The sequence below is a fragment of the Tachysurus fulvidraco genome, chromosome 9, assembly GCF_022655615.1.
Source record: "Tachysurus fulvidraco isolate hzauxx_2018 chromosome 9, HZAU_PFXX_2.0, whole genome shotgun sequence".
Taxonomy (NCBI): Eukaryota; Metazoa; Chordata; class Actinopteri; order Siluriformes; family Bagridae; genus Tachysurus; species Tachysurus fulvidraco.
In genome coordinates, this window is record NC_062526.1 from 16004307 (window position 1) to 16031668 (window position 27362).

The following is a 27362-nucleotide window of genomic DNA, read 5'->3' on the forward strand; positions in this document are numbered from 1 at the left end:
TTACAGTTTGCAGGCCTCTTTTCTATTAAAACTCAACAAAACCCTGGCTGGAACTTCACTTGGTTCTCTGTGTTACAATATCACCATCATATAATAATCTGACACAGAGAACCATTTGAGACCTTCAGCCAAGGTTTTTTTTTTTTTTTTTGGATCATCTCGTGTCAGTTTAATGAGTAATGAAGGCAGGTCATGAGGATAAGCTTTAAGAGAACTGAAATCAGGTCCAAAAGGTGGAAAAAACTGCCTTTAATCTGGCAACCTTCATAACTCAGGCTGAACCTCAGACAAAAGTTGAGGGAGCATTGGGAAACAGATGAGAGCAGACTGAAGCCACATCGGACACAAAAGGGTAAGTTCAACAAAGTGATTTGCTTTAGTTCATTATCAATGATAAAAACAAATGTCAGTATTTGTTTTATTTGCTATTCAAGAATAAGCATGTTTAATACAAAAGTGCATGGAGCAAAGCTTGTTTAAACTACATTAAAAAAGGAAGATTAATGTCTATGATAACACCAGAAGAGAGAAGTCCACAAACTGAAGGATCTGGCTGTAAATATGTCTGATTATTCTGTGATACTCCCTGTGTTATGTGTTTCGATATGTTTGATATGTTCGGCAATAGTTTAACTTTAAATGTAAGATGTTGTTGTCATGTAGTTGTCTTATAGGAATTTTCTTAAAGGAGTCTCCATTGTCACTGCTATTTGAACAGTAGTTCTTTTAGATTTTCCACCATGGCAAAGTATCAGGTTGAGTTTTACGAGAAAAGAGGGCTGCTATAGCATAAGTGATTACAGGAACAAACTTGTCTGTCATCTGTAGTCTCTCCTGAAGACCTTCCCATGGTGGAAAACACACTGACTCTTCTGAAACCAGTGACACTAGAGACTCCCTTCTACAAATATCAAACACATGTCTCCTTACGGAAAATGCCAAGAATTACACAATTTTCTTTGTTTAATACAAGCCTGTTTTTTCATGTGTTTAGTCATCTGAGATTGTGTGAACGAGTTTTTATTACAGCAACGTTATTGAGTGCGTTTCCAAGCTGCTGTTAGAAGAAAAGTAATCCATCACACACAAGCTGTAAGCCACTGCACTGATGTTTGTGTTTCTTTGACCCCTGACCTTTTTGGTGGTCCAGGAATCTCCCTTTAATGTGGCCAGTGGCAAAAATGCACACATGACACAAGTCTTATATAGGCAGAGTGTGAAAGTGCCACAATGCCAGTGTTGTGTAAGGACGATGTTAAAATGTGTCTAGACTTTTAATGCTATGATGTTTAGGATTCAGTTAGAAATGCCTTTGGAACAGAAAACAATCTATAAATAAAAGAATTAGTATTAGTACTCTAATTAGCATTAGTCAGATGCACTAGCTGGATGAGGAAGTATTATTAGCAATATATTATGCCAACTGGTTAAGTAACAATTCTCACGTTCACATCAGCAAATGTTTTTCAGTTCTTTCATTCCCCAAATTCTTAGAACTGCAGCTAATCTCTTTTCCAGCTGTTTCCTTCTCTAATAAATCAGAAACATTTTGCAAATTCTGTGCAGTGATATGTAGCAGTGCCTGTGTAATCCACCCACGTAACAAGCGACATTATGGCTCAGTGCAAGCATCACCCCATCCCATACATCATATTATTATTATTATTATTATTATTATTTTTTTCGAAACACATCAGGTATTAAGATAAAGCTGAGCTACAGGCCATGGTATGGTTTCTGAATTTTTTTCCAACCATGTAGTAACGTGTAAATTTTTAAAAGCTTATGTAATAACTGCCACGCTGTGCTACGCCTCAGCAAAGCCCAACGAGCTGTGTAGCAATGGAAAATGTGAACAATTCTTCAGGGAATTCATGAGCCTACAGTGTGCCACATCTGCATTTGAGCTACATAAAGTAAACTTTTGACACTTTTAGAGTGTATGTCTATAGAGCATGTAGTTACTGGCAATACTGTGTGCTTTTTTTTTCCTTTTGGAAGGGATTCTGTTTTTAGCTTGATGTTGAAATTTTGAGGGAATATTTTAGCAAAGAAACAAATCAGATTCTTTTTTTTTTTTGACATGGGCTATGGAGTGAAAAAAAGGAACATTCTTGGCATTCCTTTGTGTTTTTCTTGTTTGTTGTATGTAAAGTGACTTTCCTTTCCAAAGTGAATCAGACAAAATCTTATCCACTTCAGTTAGCAGTGTTGCTCGGTGGAATTACAGTATAACAGTCCTGGGATTTCTGTCCTACTTGATTACTGTAAAGCAAAATGGCAAAATATATATTTTCTTAATCTGTTTCACTGTGTGTGCTAAATACTTCAAAGCAACTACTTAAGATGTGCTTTATCCCTCAGTGCTGTTGAATTATTGAATTAGATTGGTAAGAAAGTGTTTAATATAAAACACAATTTCCTATAACAGCAGCTCTGACAGTTTTATATTAATTCCCTATATAAGAGCTCATATAGTACCACTGCACCTAATTTATGTTAAATAGAATAATTAATTAAATAATTATTAAACAAAGAATAATTAGCAAAGAATAATGTATATCATGCCAAGACATTTATTTTACATTCATGGAAGTTACCAGGGTCAGAGTAACATTTCGAAGTAAAAGTGTAACTTTAAAATTTAAAGCAGACCACTGATAAAACTTTAAAAAAAATCATTTCTTTTGGTAACAAGCAAAAATGCTAACTTAAATGAAAAAAGGAGTTTTTTTTTTGTTGGTAAATAGCTGTGATATACCACAAGAACAAAAGACATTAGCACATGCAATTATAGATCAATAATCCACTTTGGGGGTTAACAGTGACTCCATGAACAGTTTGAGAAATTTTAAATCCTTCTTTGGTACAAATCCTTCTTGGTGCAGCTTTTTTCTATTTAACCCTCTGTTTATTTTCAGACTTGTTGGACAAACACCACAATGCTGGCACCATGGTCTATCAAGCTTCACCTGCCAGTATTAGCATGCATATGGAGCTTGTGCCAAGCACAGTACGAGCATCTGATTTATCCCCAAGGTTACCCTGAGGCTGAGCAGGATCACTACACCCTTCCACAGATTCCCGCTGATGTGCCAAGGATCCAGTTACGCTTAGCCGGAGAGAAACGAAAGCACAACGAGGGACGTGTAGAGGTTTATTATGAGGGCCAGTGGGGGACCGTTTGCGATGACGATTTCAACCACCATGCCGCTCAAGTGGTGTGCAGAGAGCTTGGCTACTCTAAGGCCATGTCCTGGGTGCCTTCAGCCAAATATGGGAAAGGAGAAGGTATGCTCTCTTAGCTCATGACTAGAGGACTAACTAAAGGTACTGGGTGTGAGTAAGATTAGCTAACAATAGCCTGATACCCCCTGTTTTTACAGGCCGCATCTGGTTTGATAACGTACACTGCACAGGGAAGGAGAGCACCCTGGCACAGTGTGAGTCCAACGGCATTGGCGTGTCTGACTGCAAACACTCGGAAGATGTCGGAGTCGTCTGCAGTGACAAGAGGATCCCAGGATTCAGGTTCCTCAATCCAGTCAACAACAACATCGATGTAAGCACACTATTTTTTGTTGTTGTTAAGACTTAAATCCCAAAATGGAAAAATAAATCAAATTTAAAAGACATTTGTAAGACACCTTGTCCACCCAAGATTTGTCTGCCTTCTTGAAAATAACTAATGGTGGATAAGTTTGTGATTTTGGACGCAACTTTTGTTTTCTGAATCTGGTGGATGCATGTTGTTGTGAGACAGTAATTAGTCTGTAATCCCTGCTTTGGAATTAATAAAACTTTAGGAGACCGGATTACGTTAGTAACCGTTCTGTCACAGCCAAGGTCGTTGACCACTGGGTTACCAGTGAGATAATGATGATGCATTAGATTTGTACACCAGAGTTTAAGACTACACAATTAAGTGTATGCTGTAAAGAAGTGCAAGGTAATAACTTTTTCTGTAAACTAAAAGACCTGATTTTAGACCTGAAAACTACCAAGAAAAACTGGGCTGCCCAGTGTAACAGAATTATATATACATTTTTAGCTGTCCTCTGGAATTAGTTGCAGTCGCACCAGTTCCTTTTTTTGAAGAATGGACTCTTTTTGTCCATTAGTAGGGAAAAAACAGATGATGTAATTTCTTTCTGTCTAATCTGGCATGTGAAGGTTTTAGACTGTTCTGCTATTTAGGCTTTCTAAGAAGCACACTGTTGCTGAACTGAAAACTGTTTGCCAAAGGAGCTAGCAATAGGATTTAGCTTCTCAGTACTTCTCCGTACTACCACTTACAACTACCAGAAGTAGAGTAGACACAAAATGCAGCATTGTTGTTTTTTTTTTTTTTTTTTTTTTTTTTTTTGTCTGGCTGTTTGTTTGTTTGTCTTCACTCGAAAAGATATAGGTACAAATTGCAAAGTGAAGGCTGGATGCCTTCAGCCGTCTAGACATCTGGCCTTCAGACTTCATCCAGTCAGATTTGCTTCATCTAGTCAGATCAGCAGCCACCAACTGAGCCAAAGAAAAAAACAAACAAAAAAACAGTCGTTTTCCCACATCTGGCAATAGACCACACGTAATGGTGGCTAAGAGGCAGCAAGGTCAGCCATAGCAACAGAATATTTGACCATGTGTAAGATGGAACAGGATAAGCATCATGTGGAAAAACCAGCATGCTGAGCAAGAAAGTGATATTATCCTATTACATTAATGCTACTTCTTCAAGCATTTTAGATCCTAGGATTAGATCCTAGAGATGTCGTAATTGATTCATGTTCACTGCATGTTAGCATTCATTCTTAGCAGCACTATTTATTACTCCAAGGACTGAATGTACCCAGTGTGAATTCATCTATGCAATGTATAAATATTTCCCCATTTAGATTGTGTCCAAACCACTAACTCTTTCCAAGTGTAGTGTTCTGGGTTTTGTGTGAATGATGTTTCTTACTTAGCTTTGTGCAATACTGATGACCGAGTTAGTCTGTATTTGTGTGGAGAAGGGCTTTGGCAAAGTGCACTTCCTTGCTGGCTAACTGCTAATACACTGTGCTGCACACATGCCCAAATTTTCTCGTAAAAATACAGCTTCAAATTAAAGTAGAAAAACATAACCTATTAAGGTATTAATATATGAAATAAAAATTCTTGTGAAATGAAAATGCTTGTAAACGAAGTAATATATGTGTAGCCATGACAATATTGATACATACAATAAAACCAGTTTTCTGAGCAGGCGTGAGTTATTGACTTTATCTCGGGTTAACTATGAAGCACAATCCTGAAGCAATCTGAGCATTTTACTGTACTGTGAATGAGTTTATACGATGTACAGACTTCCTTCTTGGCTCTCTTTGACTGTTTGCTTTTAGTTCACATAGCCAGGAAGAGCAAATACCAAGTTAGCAACTTTTTTGCATAAGATGTATCCCATTTCTGGAAGAAACCCTCACATCTCAAACGAGCTCGTTAGCCATAATATAGAGAAAGTTCAGTTTAAAGCAAATCCCCGCTTTCTCCCCAGCTCATATACAGTGTTTTCCCAGCAGGAGAATCACTGCAGATCCTGTATTTTTTTCCAAACAATGACTCATATTTTCCCAAACTCCCCCACATAACCCTGTATTTAATGAACTGCTTCAGAATAACTCTGGATCAGTTTTTCACCTTCGAATTTGCTCTGTGTGTGTGTAACTGAAACTGTCTGATCCCGGATCAGTGTGGTATTACACAAGGAGGGTTGATTTTGGTTTGAGCTAGGAGAACGCAGCTGTGTTTTTGTCTGCCTTTGCACTGAAGTGGTCTTCCATACAGCTCTTTTAATCTTTGCAGAAGGCATGAGCCCAAATTAACTAACCTGGATTCTGGTTAAGCCTGAATAAACGATTAAATTACAATCTCTTGGTGAGCATTTCCATCTTAAGCTCTGTGTCTGCTGAATGTTTCATAAGGCTAATTATTTGCAGGGATGCATGTGTAGGAAATGAGGAGCACTTTAAAGGAACAGTTCACCCTGAATGGCTTGCTTTATATTTAACATATGGTCTTCACTAGTGTCAACATGTTAGTTTGGAATAAAATACTGAAACTTTTTTCATTGACGTGTTGTTGGAGTGTTTTCTTACATTGCACAACCTGCTGATGTTGGTGCAGTGGTATTTTTTTTATTCTGTCCAGTTCTCTCAGTATAATCCAGCATCCTTCTTTTCGATTCCCAAGGTTAAAGGTCACACTTATGCCCTTGAGCGTAGAGTCAATATATTACTTTGACATCCCTAATGGATACTAACTGCCTGCAGGCTTAACTATCATGACATCATTCTCTCTCTATCTGCCTGAACATCTTGAGCTTGTCCTAATTATGTTGGCTTTGTAGAAGCCAACATTCTGTTTTCCTATTTAAGCTTAGACAAAAATTTATCAAGAGTAACTCCTCCTAGGGCTTTCGAGCCACATGCACCAAATTCGGATATGTTGTAGAACCTGGTCTGAAGTTTGTTGCTTTTACTTTTCTAAGCTATCCGAATACCGGTACTTCCGGTACCGAGTCTCAAATTGGCATTTTTTCCCATAGACTCCCATTATCAACTTTGGAGGTTTATAACTCGGCAAGCTTTCGAACTATCTACAACAAACTCGGCCAGCTCCTTTAGGGTGATACTCTGAACAAAGTTTTAAATTGGTGTACCGACTGACCTTTTGGTTGTCCCGCAGCCCCGCCCCCAAAATATGCAAAATCAAAAACCTTTTTACAACATAGACATGTGACAAATCAAAACACTCAGAACAATGAGGGGAACTTCCTTACAGGTATTCTGATGATGTCACGTGATGTAACACTGACCCTTACTATATGTCCACTCGCCTCCAAAAATCACCGGCCTTTGCGAATGCTCGCATCATCAAAGCCAACATCAAAGTTTGTCATGACGAACTTTACAAATCTAGTTAAGCTTTAAATACAACATGTGACTCTAGTGAGTCACTCTAATGAAACTAGCAGTGACTCCTGTCTTCTTATTTATTATTTTTTTGTGCTACCACATTTTCTCAGCTAACTACAAAAAACATTTTCTTTTAATTTTAGCCTTACCATGTGCTCAGACAATGACATTGTGATATTGTTATTCTTACATTTCCAGAATGAAAGTTTTGATTTTCATTTTGTTGTTTTAATTACATTCTAAACATAGTTGCTAGGTCTGAGAAATTTTGCCTGAAGTAACTCTTATAAAACTGTCTATTAGCAGAAAGTGATAATTGGCAATGAGTGTTCCTGGTGGTGCCAAGATTTATAGGAGAGGGCTTTTTTTTTAATCATAGGAGCCATTTGCCTCAACAGATTGTTACCGCCCATTTAAGAAGCTTTTTGTTTGAAGTATAAGATCGTTCTTGATGCATGTCTGGCTGCTAGTGTTATTAAAATGTGTTAATGCCTGCTAAAATATCTCTAGGACAATTAACTAGATAGTTAATTAAAGACTAGGAGGACAAGTGGTCAAGAATTTTGACATTGTCAGATTAGGTTCAAGGCCATTTTTGCTGTTTCCATTGGAGTCCTCCAGTGGAGTATTACTCATGAGGAATAATAAGTAGATTTTTACCACATGTTCAAGCCCAATGGTAGACACCATATTACTAAACACCATTGTTATGGTCACTTCAAATTCCTCAAACCGTGGTACCGCTCATTCATTATGCTAGCATGAAACATATCATATTGAGCAGTCAGCAGTCGACAGATTCAACATGCCTTTCAAAACATCATAAAACAGTCCAGACTTGCCAGATAAGATAAGCGGTCAAAAGAGCCAACGTGGCATCTCGACCTAATGCAGGCTCTCCTTGCCGCTAATACTTTTTAGACAGCATTTTTTTGCTAAATGAGCTTGACTGTCAAGATATTCTGTAAACCTTAAAAGCTCCAATCTCTGAGAAACTGATAACCTGAGGGTTTTAGGAAGCTTTCCATAATTGAAACTCACATAGGTTCCCACAAATGGGTAAATTTAAAACATAAACCTAGAAAATTCTGCATTCCAACAACTAACAACTGATTCTAACAACTAACCATTCTATCCAATAACTAATCACTGATAACCATTCCTCCCAATAACTAATCACTGATTTCTCACACTAACCAATCACTGATCACCATTCTTCTCACTAAAAACACTGGATATCTTATTACAATGGCACGTGTTAGGAGGTGGGATATATTAGCCAGCAAGTAAACAGTCAAATATCAAGATGGGCATCTGAATGATTTTGCCACACTGCAAAGTTTCTTCAGGAATGCTTTGAGAAATGTGACAAAGTCTGATCATTGGAGGCTCCACGTTGCAATTTACAGGACTTAATAGATCTGCTGTTAGCTTCTTGGTGCCAGATACTGTACCACAGCACACTTTCAGAGGTCTCGTGGAGTTCATGCATTGGTCAGAACTGTTTTTAGCAGCACCAGGGAAACCTACACAAGCTGGTTTTAATGTTATATCTGATTGGGGTGTGTGTGTGTGTGTGTGTGTGTGTGTGTGTGTGTGTGTGTGTGTGTGTGTGTGTGTGTGTGTGTGTGTGTGTGTGTGTGTGTGTGTGTGTGTGTGTGTGTGTCTGTGTGTGTGTGTGTGTCTGTGTGCGGTGTGTGTGTGTGTGTGTGTGTGTGTGCACTCATATTTTTACTTATGGCATTACTACAAGATCTTATGAAATTCCACCCAACTTTGCTGTAGGTCATGTTGCTTCTTAGGAACACAAAGAATGAAAAGTGCAGAATGAAAAGCAGACATCATCCACTCCTGTCTCTGTTCTCTCTCTCTCTCTCTCTCTCTCTCTCTCTCTCTCTCTCTCTCTCTCTCTCTCTCTCTCTCTCTCTCTCTCTCTCTCTCTCTCTCTCTCTCTCTCTCTCAACTGGAGATACACATGTGTTCCATCAGACCTTTTTTTTTCACTTTCCGTTTCCTCTACTTTTTTTTTGGCATGCCATGGAAACAGGTTCACCGCTCGTGCCTCAGTCTCCTTCTCCAATTCGATGAGCCTAAGGGAGCTTTATTTCTGTCTATAAAAAAAAGACAGACATGCTCTTACAAATCGATCTTCCATCTGGTGAACAACCTTCAGACACACATGCACAGAGAACTTAATTTGCAGAAACAAGCCACATGTTTCTAGGAAATTTGCCAAACCTTTTTTTTTTTTGCTAATAGGTTGTAACTTATGCTACCTCCTAGCATCTAAAGGCACATGTTGTTTTGACAACGAAAGGAAATCGAGCAGCTAATAGTGTCTGAAGTGTGATTGTGTGTACCCGTGTTTGTGTTTCAAGACCAGCTATTTCAAAAGTTTAACCTTCTTTTTTCCCTCAGAAATCACAAACAGTGTTAAATGATTGACTGATAAGTTTCAATGTTTTGACTGCATGCTTAAATTCAAATAATTACACACACACACACACACACACACACACACACACACACACACACACACACACACACACACACACACGCACGCACACACACACGCACGCACACACACACACACACACACACACACACACACACACACACACACACACACACACACGCACACACACACACACACACACACACACACACACACACGCACACACACACACACACACACACACACACACACACACACACACACACACACACACACACACACACACACACACAATTATACACTACTAGAAAATTGAATGCTGCCATGTTTTAGTGTCTTTTTTTGACAACATTTACTTCATGCTTTTACACGTAGTTTTTATCTGAATATCAGTATCTACTGGATAATGAATGTCCCACTCTTCCTCCCTCTCCCCTATTATTCTGGCAAGAGTATGGAAAGTCCATAAGCTGTAAACATTGTGTGGTGAATGCTATGTTTTGGAAATTGTTTTTTTTTTCCTGCAGATGTTAACTTTCTTTCTCACTGTATGCATCCTGGGATCACCTGGGACCTCAGTACAGTGTTTGACATCTAGAGCTTTTCTGCCTGATCTGTACACAATCAATAGTCCAGGAGTAGACAAATCAAAACTCCATTATCTAACCCTCCCATGTTTTTTGGTTGCCTGAAAATATAACTCAACAATCTCAACATTCTAACAAGCAATAAATCTTTAAAAACATTTTTGCAATACAATTTTTCAATTTGAAAAAGAAACACAGCGATTTGCTAACAAGCTGCCATAAAAACAGCAATGTTGTGTAATATGAGATGAAAATGTGGCAGACAAAACATATAGTGTCTGAAATTCTTTGAGAACCCTTAAAAAACACAATAACTTTGAGGTATTATACAGATACAGAGACATAGTATCTAGTGATCATTTTAATAATTGACAATATTCTCTACAGTTGATTGAAACAGCAATTTTTGCCTAACTCTTCTAGAACATCTAGAATTTTATTTGTCCCAGACATCAAGTTACACATGTTATTACTCATCCACTGGATGCTATATTAGACTGGACTATAAGATAATCAAGCTCAGATGTTCCTGCTGAGGAGTCTGGGAGTGTAATGGCCTTCAGGAAGCGTGTTTCTAAGAGTTAACCGAATGTATAAATGGCTCTTTAATGTTTAACTGAAGTCTTCCACACTATAATTTGTAGCCACTCGAGGTACCGTTTGACAGCAGATGTCTGTGGAGATTGGGTAGTGAATTTATGTTGACTTACCCATGAGAATATATGGGTCCATATTAAACCATTTGTAGGCTCTAGAACCTTAAGTATTGTTTTAATTTGCTTCTCTACTGTCAAAACTCCTTGTTACAGAAAATGAAGCAACACCCTTCTGACCAATCAGGATCAAGTTCTCACCATCACTTTGGTATAACCCATTTATGTGTCATGTGGTAAACCAGAGTTAATAAGCAGAAATGACAAATTCTTTACTCTGCTTTTTTCCTTACAGCTTTGGTTATTAGATTATTTAGACTTCCGCTTGTTGTCTCAAGTGTTCATTTCAGCTGCTGTGGAAAGGAAAAACGTTTCTTAAACTTTAGGAAAGGCATTATACATGTTCCAGATGGATGTGTAGGTGGTGTGTGTGTGTGTGTGTGTGTGTGTGTGTGTGTGTGTGTGTGTGTGTGTGTGTGTGTGTGTGTGTGTGTGTGTGTGTGTGTGTGTGTGTGTGTGTGTGTGTGTGTGTGTGTGTGTGTGTGTGTGTGTGTGTGTGTGTGTGTGTGTGTGCATGAAGACAAGGTCAAACTGTGGAAGGCTTAAAGCATTTTATTTCTGCTGAGCACAGCTAATTGTGGATTCTTTAAACTTCTCCAACTCAGACATAGACAAAGGAATGCAGATAAACTCGCTGACCTTCCGGCACTGCCATGTAGTTAACATTTCTGTTCCCTATAGTTTAACTCAATTCTGAGAGGCTATGGATTTTTTCCATGCACATCAATAGTATATATTACCTAAACAGAATGTTAGCAGTCACTGTTTTTTTTTGTGTGTGTGTGTTTTTTTTTTAATTGTTGCTTTGTTTTTATGTCCATTATGTGCCTATTAAATTACACCTAACTCAAGTGATTTTTATTGCGTAGTGTGGATTTGGTCATCAAACAGAGCTCTGTGACATTACAAATCACACAGCATCATGTTAGCATTGATTGGGAGCTGCATTTGCGAGATCCAAGCAAATTTTCCACAAAATGGCCCTGAAAGAACAAAGAACATTAACAACACAGTGTTATTTTCATTTGAACATTTTTGGGCTTACTGAGCTGTAAAATCTTTGTTAGCCTCTGGACCATTTGTCCTCTCCTCCATTTCCTCACATTCCTATTAAGCTTTGCTATGAAATGTGAGCTGCTAAATTGTTGTTCACATTGCGCAATATACTGTACTGGCTCTAACATGTTTTCTAGTTGTAATGCACAGCACTGGTGTTAAGTGAGACAGTTTTTGTTTTTATCTTTCTCTTCTCAGCATTTGACCATCCAAGTGGAGGATGTACGCATCAAACCAATTCTGTCCTCCTACAGGAAGCGAATCCCTGTAACTGAGGGCTATGTGGAGGTCAAGGATGGCGGCAAATGGAAGCAGATCTGCAACCAGGAGTGGAGCCCCATGAACAGCAGGGTAATCTGTGGCATGTTCGGCTTCCCTGCGGAGAAGAATTACAACGAACGTGTCTACAAGTCAGTGCGCTTTGATAATATTTCCGTACAGCATGCAATGCATGTCATGTTCTTTATTCCACAATCTCTCTATCACCATTCTGCAATCTCTCCAATTCTATTCCACAATGACCAACATCACCATTCTGTAATCTCTCCAATTCTATTCCACAATCTTTCAGAATCAGAATCAGAATCAGAATTAGAATCAGGTTTATTGGCCAAGTGGGTTGACACACACAAGGAATTTGGTTCCAGCTGTTTGTGACTCTCAAAAATACAGACAAAAATAACACTATACTATACAAGATCATACAGTACAGACTATACAAGACAATACAGATGATGTGATACAATATAGACAGTAAGAGTATGAGTATTAAATACAGAATATATGACTGACTAATCAGTTATGTACATAAAGTGTGAGAAGTGCATGGTAGTCAAATAACAGTATTGTGCAATATTATGCATTTGTGCAAAATGCAGCAGCAGTTGTATGTGTAACCTACAGTATATGGGTGATGTGATGACTGACAGTTCTGATAATTCAGTACCTGTAGATATGAAGCAGGGAATTTACATTTATGGCATTTGGCAGATGCCCTTATCCAGACAAACTTGACATCAGCATTTGGTCCATGTCAAAGTGGCAAGACCTGCTATTTATACAAACAACTTTTCCTGTGTCTGGCACTTTTGGTAAGCAAAGCTCTGTAATGCCTGCCAGAAGGGAGGAGCTGAAAGAGGTTGTATCCAGGGTGTGAAGAGTCAGTAGTGATTTTTCTTGCCCTGATTCTGGTTCTTGTATTGTACAAGTCCTGGGGAGTGGGCAGGGGGGCACCAATTATTTTTTCTGCTGTCTTAACTGTGCATTGCAGTCTGTTCCTGTCCTGTTTGTTGCTGCACCAAACCAGATGGTGATGGATGTGCACAGGACAGATTCATTGACTGCAGTGTAGAACAGCATCAACAGCTCCTGTGGCAGACCATAGTTCCTTAATTGACGTAGAAAGTACATCCTCTGCTGGGCCTTTTTGATGATGGAGTTTATGTTGCACTTCCATTTCAGGTCTTGGGAAATGGTAGTGCCCAGAAACTTGAAGGTCTCCACAGATGACACCGGGCTGTTGGATATTGTGAGGGGGAGTAGTGTTGAGCGGACTTTCCACTATCATCTCCCCAGTTTTGAGGGTGTTTAGCTCTAGGCTGTTCTGACTGCACAATAGCACCAGCCGCTTCACCTCCTGCTGGTATGCAGACTCATCGCCATCTTGGATGAGGCTGATGAGCGTAGTATCATCTGCCAATTTCAGGAGTTTAACAGTTGTGTCACTTGACGTGCGGTCATTAGTATAGTGGGTGAATAGCAGTGGGAGGGGACATGTCCCTGAAGAGCGCCAGTGATGATTTGTCCAAATATAGGAGGTAACACCTACCAGTCTCACCTGTTGTTTCCTGCCTGTCAGGGAGCTGGTGATCTACTGACATATGGAAGAGGGGTATAGAGGGCCCTATGAATTTGGAGTGGAGAATTTCCAGAATTATTGTATTAAAAGCAGAACTGAAGTCGACAAAGAGAATCTGGGCGTATGTCCTTGGGCAGTCCAGGTGTTCCATCACTATTCGATAATGTCTTCATCACCATTCCGCAATTTCTACAATTCTATCCATCACCATTCCACAATATCTCCATCACTATCGCACAATCTCTTCATCAGTATTAGACATCTCCCTCATCTTCTACAATCTCTAATAGAATTCCACAACTTACCACAATTATCCTATTGCCATTCCAAATTCCCAAAAACATTCTACAATTCTTTCCACAATTTTTCTATCACTTTCCACCATCTTTGCACTAATTGTACACCATTCTCTCCAATAACAGCGGTTGATGTATGCCACCAATATTATAGTAATTGTGCATAATATAGCTTGATACTCTAACAGTAAACAAATATATGCATCCATCACCTCCACTGTAAAGCATGAATTCAACAGAAGACTCTTTCATAACGGTAATAAACACAAAACACTTCCTCGGAAAACACTGGTAATGATTGGTTTGCTCCATGTAAAGCCACAAATCTTTGGACATCAGCCCAGCTTTGAAAAATTCTTTGTAATTTAATGTAACATGGATAGGATGCTTCTGGTTCATTCCATGACACAAGGCTGGCCAAAGGTTTCATAAATCTCTAAATCTTCATATAAGATCCTATGGAAAATGCATGAAAAACATCTCACACCAGTAAGAAATCATGTGGGATAAGTTGCCTAGTGTAAGTGTTCCTTCTCAATGAAAATTACGAATTTGAGAGTCACTTGATAAAATATTAGACCTTCATTTGTGGTTCTGTTTTGGTTGCTGTAGTTTGTGTTTAGGGAGCTGAATTATTTATTCCATCTGTGGTTTAAATCACAGATCAGTGGGCTCGAGATGCAACTCTTTCTGCCAGTATATTTGTTCGAGAGTAAGTCAATGTCCCTGTTGAGCTTGTTTTTAACACAGACTGCTTTGGATGCAGTGCAGGACATTCTTGTGTTTAGGAGCTAAATGAGAACCATATGTGGCCTCTGTGAGTCTCGCCTCCTGCACCACCTCAGCACACTGCGTGACACTGATTGTTCTGTTGGAGAAACGTTTGACTTTGACAGAGCATGAAAATGACTAAAAGTTAATGTGCTTCAGTCCAAGGTTATATCATGAACATTTGCAGATTAGATATATTATCATATTTGCTTTTACATAATAGTGTTTTAGCCTGGTGTTGCATCTGGATCTATTGTAGTAGGAAAGAAATTAGCAAAAATTTGTAAACTTCAGTGAATCAATGAAAATGGAAGATGTAATGTTTATTGGAATGATTGATGTGGTTCATATTAGAAAATGAAAGGGGAGTAACTGCTTCTATCTGTCTCTGATAAGATAGAATAAATCATAAAGCAAAAATTTTGCAAAAAGAATAAAGCAAAAATTTAAACAAACCAAAAAAATGGTTGATACTGGAGATTTTACAACTTTATAAAGCATGAAGACTGTCCTGTGCTCATCTCAGAACTCTTATTTACAACCTGCTTAATATTAATCATCATTTCAACCCCCCTACAGTTGTTTAGATTTGATCTAAATTGACATTGGGTTTCCTGTAATGCTGCTTTGTGACTAGGTCCATTAATAAATGTAACGATGAATTGAGTTGACATTAGGACTGTGTAACTGTGGTTGAAGTCCACGTGGAATCTACACCTCATCCATTTAGTAAAACAGACTTTGAGTTTATGCCTCAGAATACAAGAGAGGTAGAAGTTTTGCCCATATTAATATCACCCCTCACCAAAAAACCCCTGATTCTGTAGTTTGTTTCTCTCTCCAGGATGTTTGCGCGTAGAAAGATGCCCTCATACTGGGATTACTCGGTGAACTGCACAGGAAACGAAGCCCACCTCTCGAGCTGCAACCTGGGACATTCGTTGATGGCCAACAGCACGTGTGAAAAAGGTTTTCCCGTGGTAGTGAGCTGCGTGCCAGGCAGAGCCTTTGCTCCAACCCCCTTACATGGCTACAGGAAAGCCTTCAGACATGAGGTGGGTTTCAGATCTATTATGGAGCTGTGGAATTCATGCTCAGGGTTCGGGTATACTGTAAGTGTTTAAGTGTTTGAAATATTTGGTAATTAATGTTGAAAAAACGATTGATGTTGTGCATGATATTGCGAGTGTGTATCAGTCGTTTCATCACTGTGTTTGTTGGTTCATTTGCCATAAAGTTGCTTTTGATTGTAATTCAATTAAATTAGCTAAATATTCAGGTGGAAATTTACTGGTAAAGCCTACAAAGAAGCTCCAATACACACACACACACACACACACACACACACACACACACACACACACACACACACACACACACACACACACACACACACACACACACACTTTTTTGGTGACTTTTCAAGGCTTTAAAGCACATATTTTGTTAGTCATTTAGTGATATCGGGCATTTTGAATAGTTTATATATGAGCTTTTGAATTCTAATGTTGATCCCTAAAACTACTGTATGTGCTTCTCCTTAGCATTATAACTAAGAGCTAAATCATTTGACACAAGACATTTAAACATCCACCAACTTTTTCCCAAACCGAAGGCTTTTCACTCGGATACCGTCAGTGTATCATTTACATGTATTTTAAGATAGACATTTATTTCAACTCCATACATGAAAGCTCTGTAGCCAACCCTGCAATTTCAGACGAACCTCTATGATTACGACAACATTAATATAAGGGATGGTGTGCGATTGCTCTCAAATTTTGTTCAGGCAGGACTTTTCTCCCCAAGAGGATGATCTCACTGACCAAAAAGCATCCAGATGTCACGTTCTCAAGTCTCTTTACAATTGTCCTAGTTACACATCTCTAGAAGTAAGATTTTTTTAGCTTACAGCACATAGAAACATTGTTAACTCATTAATATTTTAATTTTAACCTATATTTCGTGTGTATTACAAGACAAAAACGTGAAATGTGAAAATTTTAAAATAATTTAAAACTAAACAAATCGATATGTTTTGCCTCTGTTGTGCCCCCTTGTGTACCTCTGCTATAAGTGCAGATAATGTGTTATGTCACCAGAAGGCGGAGACATTTCCTCACTAATTTCACCATTCATCATCATTATTATTTCACCATAATCACCATTATTATTTTACCAATTATGCATCAACAAAGCAGAATGAACCATAGCATTTTAACAGTTTATGATTATTTTTCATTAAAAAAAGGTTTATTTGTTGAAAGGGTGGACCATATGTTGGAAAAATCCTTTTATGTTTTTTTATTTTTATTTTTTTTTTTACATATTCTTAAAAGGAAATTTGCATTACTGTTTATGGTTTAACAACAAACAAGACTACTTGAACACAAACTCAGTACTTGTTTCTGTTTGTTAGCTGCCGTTAGTTCGCCTAAAAGGAGGCGCGGTGGTCGGTGAAGGTCGGGTGGAGGTGCTGAAAAATGGAGAGTGGGGCACCATTTGTGATGATCGCTGGAACCTGCTGGCTGCCACCGTGGTGTGTCGAGAGCTCGGCTTTGGAACCGCCAAGGAAGCACTGTCTGGAGGTCAACTGGGTCAAGGTCAACAACAGTGATCTACTTATCTACTATAAATCTTTACTGAGAACACTTGATATAGCATGGTGCTGTTAAATCCTTGACTCATATTGGTCAGAAAGTTTAGTAATGGCTTGTCTAGACACTAATATTCAATGGATTAAACAATTATCATTTTACAAAGAAAATGTAGAATTGTTTGACGCAGCTATAATTTTCCGTAAGGAGGCATTTATTTATTTATTTATTTATTTATTTATTTATTTATTTATTTATTTATTTATTATTATTATTTTTTAATTATTATTATTATTATTATTATTATTATTATTATTATTATTATTATTATTATTATTATTATTTTTATTATTATTATTAAGTGTACATTTTTGTGTGTGTTGCAGGAATGGGCCCGGTCCACATGAACGAGGTACAGTGCACTGGTTTTGAGAAATCTGTCACTGAATGTGTCTTTAACATGGAAAAAGACATGGAGGGATGCAGCCATGAGGAGGATGCTGGAGTCCGCTGCAATGTCCCAGCTATGGGCTTCCAGCAGCGTGTAAGACCTTACATCGACCTACACATACAGGCCTGATTAAAATGGAGCTGCCTACATATCTGTACACCAGTTTTAGAAATCGACCAATTTCCACTTGTCATTCTCCTTACTGAATTTCAGCCAATAAGAACACACTGTTTTGGAATTTATTTTGTTCCCACACAGCTACGTCTGAGTGGGGGCCGTAACCCGTTCGAGGGCCGCGTCGAAGTGCTGATTGAGCGAAATGGCTCTCTGGTATGGGGCACAGTGTGTGGAGATGGCTGGAGCACTATGGAAGCCATGGTAGTGTGCAGGCAACTCGGCCTCGGCTACGCCAGCCACGCCTTCCAGGTATGATTATGTCGCAGTCAGGAATTCCATCACAAAACAGTGAGGTCGTTCTTTCTACTTAATCATATTGATGCAAAGATCAGGAATAATTTACTATAATAATATGCTTATATCATCCTAATAGAGAGAGAGAGTATTCCAATAGAGAGATTCCTCTTCTTGCATGGATGCTTACTATAAAACACACTCCTACTCTCACACATGCAGGATATAAACATATCTGTTTCTTTTAATCATTTTATTTAAAAGACACTTTTTATTTGTGACAGTTTTGGCCATCTTGTACTCAGAGTTGGCAGTGGGATCCAAACCTCACTTTCATATAACCATCTTGAACACAGATAGCAAACTCAAAGTGACCTGCAACTGATAAGATTTGTGTTTCTCCAAGTGTGATTAATTACATAATTCATTAAAGATGCATTTAATCCAGATCCAATACGATGCACTTAACTCTGATTTGATACAATAACTTACAGTGCAACACAGTAGATTACCAAAGACGAATGACGTGCACAGAGGCCACACCTCCTTTATTGGTACCGTAACATTTTGGTAAAGTTATCCCCAAATTCTGTTAAATTGTGAAGAACATATTGTGGATTTTTTTTTTTTTAATAAAGTTCATAATCTGAACATATTTTTAGGTATCAAATATATATATAGAGAGTTAGGGATCAAACTAGAGACAATTAATCAGCCGCGCATGTACTGCAGACTAGTGATGTTTATAACATGCAAAACAGGCGAAAGGCTCCCTCTAGTGAGGAAATTACACGTGTTAAAGAATAAATGCATTATTGCGGCCGTCAGACATCCCGTAGGTCGTCCTTTATACTCTAATATTATTTCGTTTTATTAAACATTTATAACGTGACGCTTTTTATTTTTAGTTTTTTACTCGTACGATAGCACCACTGAGCATAAAGTGTGTTTATTGGTCATGTGACTTGAGTGGTGAGAAATGTTTATATAATAGAATTACTGGTAAGTGAAATAAAATAATTGTAATCTTTTTATAACTCATACAGTTTTTATTGTGCTTATATTAATGTTTTACTTAATTAAGAAAGATTAAGTTTTTTCAGAAAAAACATTTTCTGTCTTCATCAGACATGACTTTTTTCCAGCTAAAAGGTGTGTAGTCCCCACAGTGGGGAGAGAATATATATTCTCTCCCCACTGTGGAGGATATATATATATATCTATATATCTATATATCTATATATATATATCACTGTGGAGGATATATATATATATATATATATATATATATATATATATATATATATATATATATATATGTGTGTGTGTGTGTGTGTGTGTGTGTGTGTGTGTGTGTGTGTGTGTGTGTGTGTGTGTGTGTGTGTTTCAAAAAATATACATCTAAATGAAACAATCTAGTACTGGACCTCTCCCTCCATCTTCACTTTCTTTTCATACACATTTATGTATATGCTTTTTGTTTATCTACCTCCTTTTGTTTTTTTCTTTAAAAGTATTTTTTTTAAACTTTTTTTTGAATACCAGACAGACGTAAAAAAAAAACAATTCACTGCATGTCGTACTCTGTATGTATGTGACAAATTAAATTTGATTTTATTTGATTTGAACAAGAATCCATTTAATATAATGGAAACATGTAATGTAAACAGAATTCACATGAAATGTTAACAGAACTTTTTCTAAAAAAAATCAGCATAATCATTATCATAATATGATGTCCAATAAAGTGTAAATGACATGTGTGTGTGTGTGTGTGTGTGTGTGTGTGTGTGTGTGTGTGTGTGTGTGTGTGTGTGTGTGTGTGTGTGTGTAGGAGACGTGGTACTGGCCCGGGTTGGTGAATGCTGACGGTGTAGTGATGAGCGGTGTGCGCTGTGCCGGTACTGAGATGTCTCTGTCTCACTGTCTACATCATGGAGAGCACGTGAACTGCCCCAGAGGAGGAGCACGCTATGCTGCCGGAGTTACCTGCGCTGAGAGTACATTCATCACCCACAATGCCTTGCACATCCCATAATTCCATAAAAAAATTAATGCATATGGGTTTTTTTAAACTTTTGTTTCTCCTGCAGCTGCGCCGGACCTCGTGCTGAACCCTCAGGTGGTGGAGCAGACCACGTACATAGAGGACCGGCCCATGTTCATGCTGCAGTGTGCGTATGAGGAGAACTGCCTGGCCTCCACATCCAGCTTGACTCCGGCCAACTCATACAGACGCCTGCTGCGGTTCTCCTCCCAGATCCACAACAACGGCCAGTCCGACTTCAAACCCAAAGCCAGCAGAGAAACATGGGTCTGGCATGACTGTCACAGGTTAGCAAAACACGGTCCGAATGTTTATTTAACCACAAGAAGTAAAAAAAAATTATTTTTTTCTTTTTTATTAATATAGTTTATGGCACTCATAATATGAATACATGTTTTTGTGTTAAAATTTTTCAGACATTACCACAGCATGGAGGTCTTCACTTATTATGATCTGCTCAGCTTAAACGGCTCCAAAGTTGCAGAGGGACACAAAGCCAGCTTCTGTCTTGAAGACTCGGAGTGTGATGAAGGTTTGCATGATAATGTCAAACAGTGTTCAACTCAAATGACTCACAGACAGTCCACATGGTTGTGCTCTCTCTCTATCTCGCTCTGTCTTTCTCTCTCAGCTCCTAAGACACCTGAAACAAGTAGTTACTGATGTTAATGTTGCTTCGGTTAGGTGTGCTATTGTTAACAATTCTGAATGTCCAACATGGTGATCTCACAATATTACAGCGTTCAGCTTGTTCATGTTTAGAGATGGCATCGACCAAATTTAAGCGGTGCTTCCAAGATTTTTTGTGCTTGTTGCAGCCAAAAAGGTTTGATTTTGGTGCAGCTTTTTTTAATTGTGCTTATCATTATTATTATTTTTAATTGATGTGGTGAAATTACAAGCATTTTTCTTTTAGACTCCTACCAGTGAAGACACATATTTAATTACTTTCTGTTCTAGCTGTTTTCTTGTTCACTGCAGGTGAATTGTAGAAGGCTTTGGCTGAATGTTTGTTGTGGTCATTTTGAAAAAATTGCAAGCTGATTTGAATATCACAGAATTTGTTTGATTTTCCATTCATTTCAGGGATCATAATAGCACCCAATCCTGAAGGAACTTATGACATTAACTCATATATTTTAACCAGGCATTGAAAAGAAATACGAATGTGCCAACTTTGGTGAGCAGGGCATAACGGTGGGCTGCTGGGACACCTACAGACATGATATCGACTGCCAGTGGGTGGACATCACTGACGTCAAGCCTGGGGATTACATGTTCCAGGTGAGCAGATAGCTGCATGTGTTTTCTAAATATCTTAGCTGTTTTACGTATATTTACAATATAAGTATGTATAATTTATAATCTGAAAATTTAGGCTTAGGTTTAATAGTTTGCTGAAAAGATACCTATTTTTATGTTAGGCATACTACTCCAGTAATTATGCTAATTTCCACCATGTAAAGAAAGATACAGTATACACCTCTGTTTGTTACCATAGCACTAACATACCATTGAAATGTTTTAGTCAGAATTAGTGTTTAAAAAACCCCACAACTGATCAGACAAACAAAAGCTACTAAAAAGGTTTCAATACAATAAAATGTATTTGGAAGAAATGCTTCTAACAGGATGTGTCTGAAACTTATGTGATAAATCTAACTTTAAAAAAAAAAAGACGATTTAACAATGAATAAATGAGGGATTAAAGTTGACCAAGAACACAAAATACCCTAACAATAACAAAACAAACAAACTAACTAACTAACAAATTTGTAGCCTAAATTTGGAGCAAAAATAACTAAAATTTAGTATAAATCATTGATCATGTTTGATCATCAATCCTCCCAAACCACTAATTTTAATACCAAGTTAAATAACTGTCAGTCATTGTGCTGTTTGTTTATAAAATCCACTCATGGCTTTATTTCAAACATTGTTTTTGGTCAAAGTAAGAGGTCATTTAGTACAGGGTGTATGTTCATTGGTCCCAGTAAATAAAGAGGAACGGTGCAGCTTTGGTTTGTGGTTGCTAGGATACAAATATCGAACTGAATCACATTGTACTGACAAATTAATCAAAATCGTAATCACACATTCACACATCAAATTTTGGGGCCATCCTATTAATCATTTTTTGATTATTTTTAAATGTCTGATACATTTGAAGGAAAAATGTCTCTTATTCAGAGAAAGCAAGGCCATAATTCTTTTACTGAGGAGAACATTTAACCATTTAAAGTTATAATAATCTACTTGATTTAAATACTGTACACAATACAAATACGGTGTGATTAGACGAGTCCCAGCCTCTGAATTAAACTTATTTTACAGATCGTCATTAACCCCAACTACGAGGTGGCCGAGTCTGATTACACCAACAACATTGTAAAATGCAGGACTCGTTATGACGGCCACCGCATATGGATGTACAACTGTCATATAGGTGAGATCATCAGATTGAAACAATTCATTATTCATAATTTAGTTTAATATTAATACATACCTAAAACAAGTTAAATCATTTTATAATTCATTTTCATATTAATCATTGATTCTCATTTGCAAACGGGGTCTCTAGTGTCATTTTCCACCACAGGAAAGTCTTCAGGACAGACTTTTCTTTTTTACAGGTGGATCAGTGAGTGGTGAAACAGAGGAGCTGTTTCCTGGCCTTTTGAACAACCAGGTGACCCACAGGTAAAAACCAGACTGTTGGAAAAGAGACAACGGAGACACTGAGAGCTTGGACCACTATGTTTTTCTCTCTGAACACTCGGTGCTAAATGCATAGACCAAAACATTGCCACTCTGTTGAGATGGAAAAGAAAAACAAAAAAACAAAAAAAACAAACAAAAAACCTCCACCCCCCACCAAAAAAAAAAAAAAAAAAAAAAAAAAAAATATTTGAGGAAGCACACTAAATACTACTGGGCATATAATGATAATTATGACATCATATTAATGGTGAACCTTTTATCAGGGTACACAATCTTGTCAGCATATTCTCTGTCTTTATGTTTGGCCTCGGCTGCTATGCTTATGCTCAGGACAGCTGAGTGCTAAGAACCTTGATTATTGGAAAAAGGATCATGGGCACTTGTTTGGAAAAAGTTTTACTTATCCAACTTCAGAGCAGAAAATAATTCAAATTGGCAAAATGTAAAACAATTAATAAAAGCTCTAATACTAATACAGACATCTTGATATTTAATGCTTGTACATCTTCTAAATGAAAAGAAATTCATTGTATTATGCCAAAGCAACTTTAGCTTCTAACTTATGCTAGTTCTGTGGTGGTGTGCTAGCTTTAGTTAACATTTGCTAGCAGTTGCTACTGAGGACACAACATAGTAGTAACAACAGCATTAACAGCTAGCTAGTTTTGAACTGTTAAATGCAATGATGTATAAGGAGTAGTAGATTTACAAAAGAATTCACTTCAACTACTGTCTGACAAAGGGGTAAGTAAAACTCCCTAGAAAAAAAAATTGGATATATAGTCTAACATTTTCCCCTTTACATTTACCTTTCTTTTGCCAATAACTAATATATGATAATGACCACAAATGACTCTGTAATTTTTAGACATTGAAATGCCTCAAAAGATTGAATAAGAACTTATTTTTTTTCCCCCATTCCATTGAAGGTCTGGTGCTGGTTTTATTTAAGGGCAAAGCATTGCAATTTTATTCCACTCTTAGCTTCAGTTAGTAACTTATTTTAAGTCAGGGATTAGCTAATAACTGTATCCAACTCATTCATTTTATTTGGTGCATATATTTTGGTTATATATATATTTTTTGTTTGTTTGTTTGTTTTTTTACGGATCTAGTGGTGCTATCAAAGATCTACCCTCTGTTTTTAGAGGTTATGTGTTGTTGTGATTTATATTATGCTTACTTGAATGGAGCGTATTTCTGTTTTGTTTTGTATTGTTTTATTTCTTTCTTTCTTTTATTTTTTTTTTTATTTTTATTTTTTTATAAGAAAGTCCCATACTGTGCATTTGTATTATTGTTTAGCGTTAAATAAATGTAAGCATTTAGGAAAAATGAGAATATGTTGAGTGGTATTTTTGCACTTCGTACACTGGAGGTCGCTTTTGTACCATAGTTCTCTGAAACTCATAGAAACTGAAGAAAGGTAAAACAGTTGATCTGGAATTCTTTTCTGAATACACACACTGTTTCATGGATCTGATCTTAGAAGAATATCTAATAAATACGTATTTATCTTATTTATGTAGGTAGCTAAAAACTACTGATAGACTTTACAAATATTTTTAAGTATTTACCTTTATTGTGTTTGTACACCATTAATTCTAGCCATCAGATGATTGAATCACTTGCTGTTTGCCCTTTACTGCACTGGATATTGGAAATCCAGACGATATGTCAATGTCTCTTTTTTATCACCTTACAGACCTGAACGTTTGTTATTTTTAAGGTCACAGCTTTTATCTAGAAGAGGATGCAGGTTTGTGTGTTTTTTTGTGTTTTTTTTAACAGTTTGGGCTTAGTTACCCTGTTGTCACCAGGATCACAACTTAAACAGAATAACTTTCCAGCAAAGATAAAAATGTAGGTGCAAATGGGTTTGGATATGATGTGCATTGTCTGTACAGTGAACGTTTTTTTCTCAAAAAAAAAAAAAAGGCATAGAGTTCATCTCTACTCTGTTGACAACATCATTCTTGAATGCTGTTAAATGTTACCTTTTCAGGCATTCGTAAATTCCTAAATTATATCTTTCATTTAAACACTTGCAGTAATTTATTTACTGACCTGCTCCTCAGTTATTTGAAGGTTCACAGAAAGCATTGCATGCGCTTACTGTACTGTATGGCTACTTCAACACACCAGTTTACATTAGCTGCATTTCTTCATAGGTGAAAGCATGCAGATTTCTAAAGCTCTGCCTTTCCTCTAACAGTTTATCATCGACTAAAAGACAGAAAGAGCAAATCTGGCACTATTTCAGTTTCATTTATGAGCGTGTATGTGTCATGAACCAGTTTCCTGGATATCTTCAGTATCCAAACCGCAAAAACTATCCTGAGGAAAAAAAAGCCTTTATATGTTGTATGTTGCAAGATTGTTTTTTTTTTTAAAATACATTTTCCAGTGATGCTGGCTCATGCAAAGGAGACTTATCTCAGATGAGATGCATGATGGATATGTCCTGCCAGCTCATCTTTCAGGAATGCTGGAGATGCCTGTGGTGAAGAAGACATTATGCAGATGCTCTTTGAATACATGAAGTTGAAATTTATACAGGAGTGTGCCGTTCTGCAAGGCCAGTGCTGGATTAAGGTTCAAAAGAGGCACAATCAAAACAATAACTAAGGCGGCAATTTCCGTTTTTTTCCTGGTAAAATGTATAAAAAGCATACAATTTAAGAACTTTCATGCTCATATGAAGGTCCTCCATACACAAGCATTGTGTATTGACAGCTTAACACTGTGTTAACAGTACAATGTGTTTTTTAAATAAAAATTTATTCAATTAAATATTTGATGTGGAATACTAACTACGAGGTCCATAACTATTCATCTTTGACCATTTGTCTGTTGCATTAATCTATTTATAGCATGCAGCTAGCTATGGCAAAACAATACAACAATACAAAAGTTTTTCTTCAAATACAGTAGTAAGCAGCCTGCTTTAAACCCAAGTGGCAGAAAAAATTCGCATGGCTTAAATATGAAACTCTTGATGGAGCAAAAGGTTTTGCTCCCTTTGTGCTAGGTCTGGAATGAAAAATGGCTTCACATGGGGATCAAACAACACAAGAGCATCATCTACATTCCATGCCATGTACAGTACGTCTTTCGTAAACAGGCTACAGATGTTACAGGCAACAGATGTTTCATAATCGGCTACATTTTAGCAGATAATGTTGATTTTCTAAGTTATTGCAGTTTATTAAATAGTCAAATTATTTCCGAGGTTTGAGATCACTGGCATTCTTTCATCAAACTGGGTGTAGATATATTTGCGTTTTAAACTCTTTTTGAAACATGACCAGTAAGTGTCAGATTTGCTTGATAAAATAAATTTTTTCCAGACACCAGACTGGCAGAATGCCTGAACTAAAGCCTATTGATTTCATTAAACAATAACCAAAATGATAGTTAGGCATATTATATTAAACTATGTGTACTAGCATTTTTGGGCAAAAATACTCCAAATTGACATGCATTGTTCAATCCATCACTATATTTTCCAAAAAAGATTTCAGGACTCCTGATGAGCTTTGTTTCTCTTTAAATATGTTCAACTGTCATTGTGATTGTTGTTATGATCTGTGTCTCAAATCCAAAATGATGACCCTTCAGTAACTTCAAAGGTGAGATAAAATAAATTCCCTTACTGTAACAGGAAACCTGGTTAGTGCTCAAAATTAGTCTAGAGCAGTAGATACGTATTTGAGATTTTGAGAAACAAAACAGAAGTGTGTGAGTTTGCACAAGGGGCCATGACCTAAGATTTGATTTAGTATAGCTACTGTACTAAATACCTAGGTTGCTTAAGTGTAAGGAAGTATGTTAGCTGTTATTGGCTGCCTACATTCCACTTTACACACAAGTCAAAATCTTATATTTAAAAATAATGAATAATTAATTTGTCCTGTTGCTTCTCTGCTAATTAGTTGCTCTAGTAAATACCTAGCATGTTAACTATCCAGCAGAGAAAGCTAATTAAGTTATGTTAGCTGTACTGTATATATAGGAGTACTGGCTATAAAAATGTAGTGAGTAAAATGTAAAAAAAATATTAATTATTAAGGGCAAAAAACTCTATATATTGCATATAGGTTTCAGTTTGCTGTTGGATTCTTATTGGTTGACACAATTAGGGCAGTAAACTAAAGAAATTAATGCATCCATGCATAAAGCACGCTAAAAGGGAAATACAATACTCATCTCAAACTGCTAGCTTGTGTGGTGAATATTAAAATCAAACTTTCCATAAGTCTTTTTTTTTTTTAGCAAATTAAAAACATACATATTTAGCTCACTGCATGCTGCTAACAATATAATTATGATGTGTGCCATTCCTCACAAAGTTTGCGTGCCTTCTGCAGCCGTGAGCAGTAAATCTTTAGTAAAATAAAAGAGAGCCAGTACAGACTTTCCTCCAGGGAGAAACAGAACTAAAACAATCAG

At 37.2% G+C, this 27362-nt stretch overlaps 1 protein-coding gene across 3 annotated transcripts; it reads left to right on the forward strand.

The window, feature by feature from the left end:
* The first annotated feature begins 198 nt into the window (after window positions 1-198).
* On the forward strand, window positions 199-24245 carry loxl2b (lysyl oxidase-like 2b). 3 transcript variants are annotated; one of them, XM_027141134.2, is made up of 14 exons: window positions 199-352; window positions 2922-3291; window positions 3387-3562; window positions 11957-12168; window positions 15528-15738; window positions 17103-17286; window positions 17667-17824; window positions 17990-18157; window positions 19977-20142; window positions 20236-20476; window positions 20606-20721; window positions 21337-21473; window positions 22524-22635; window positions 22823-24245. In XM_027141134.2, exons 2-14 carry the CDS (start codon window positions 2943-2945, stop codon window positions 22891-22893), a joined length of 2301 nt encoding a protein of 766 aa, XP_026996935.1. In that variant the 5' UTR covers window positions 199-352; window positions 2922-2942; the 3' UTR covers window positions 22894-24245. The 3 variants fall into 3 exon arrangements, with proteins under 3 accessions (XP_026996935.1, XP_026996961.1, XP_026996955.1); XM_027141160.2 differs by lacking the exons at window positions 199-352; window positions 2922-3291; window positions 3387-3562; window positions 11957-12168 and adding an exon at window positions 12492-12511; XM_027141154.2 differs by lacking the exons at window positions 199-352; window positions 2922-3291; window positions 3387-3562; window positions 11957-12168 and adding an exon at window positions 13229-13575.
* Window positions 24246-27362: the final 3117 nt, after the last annotated feature.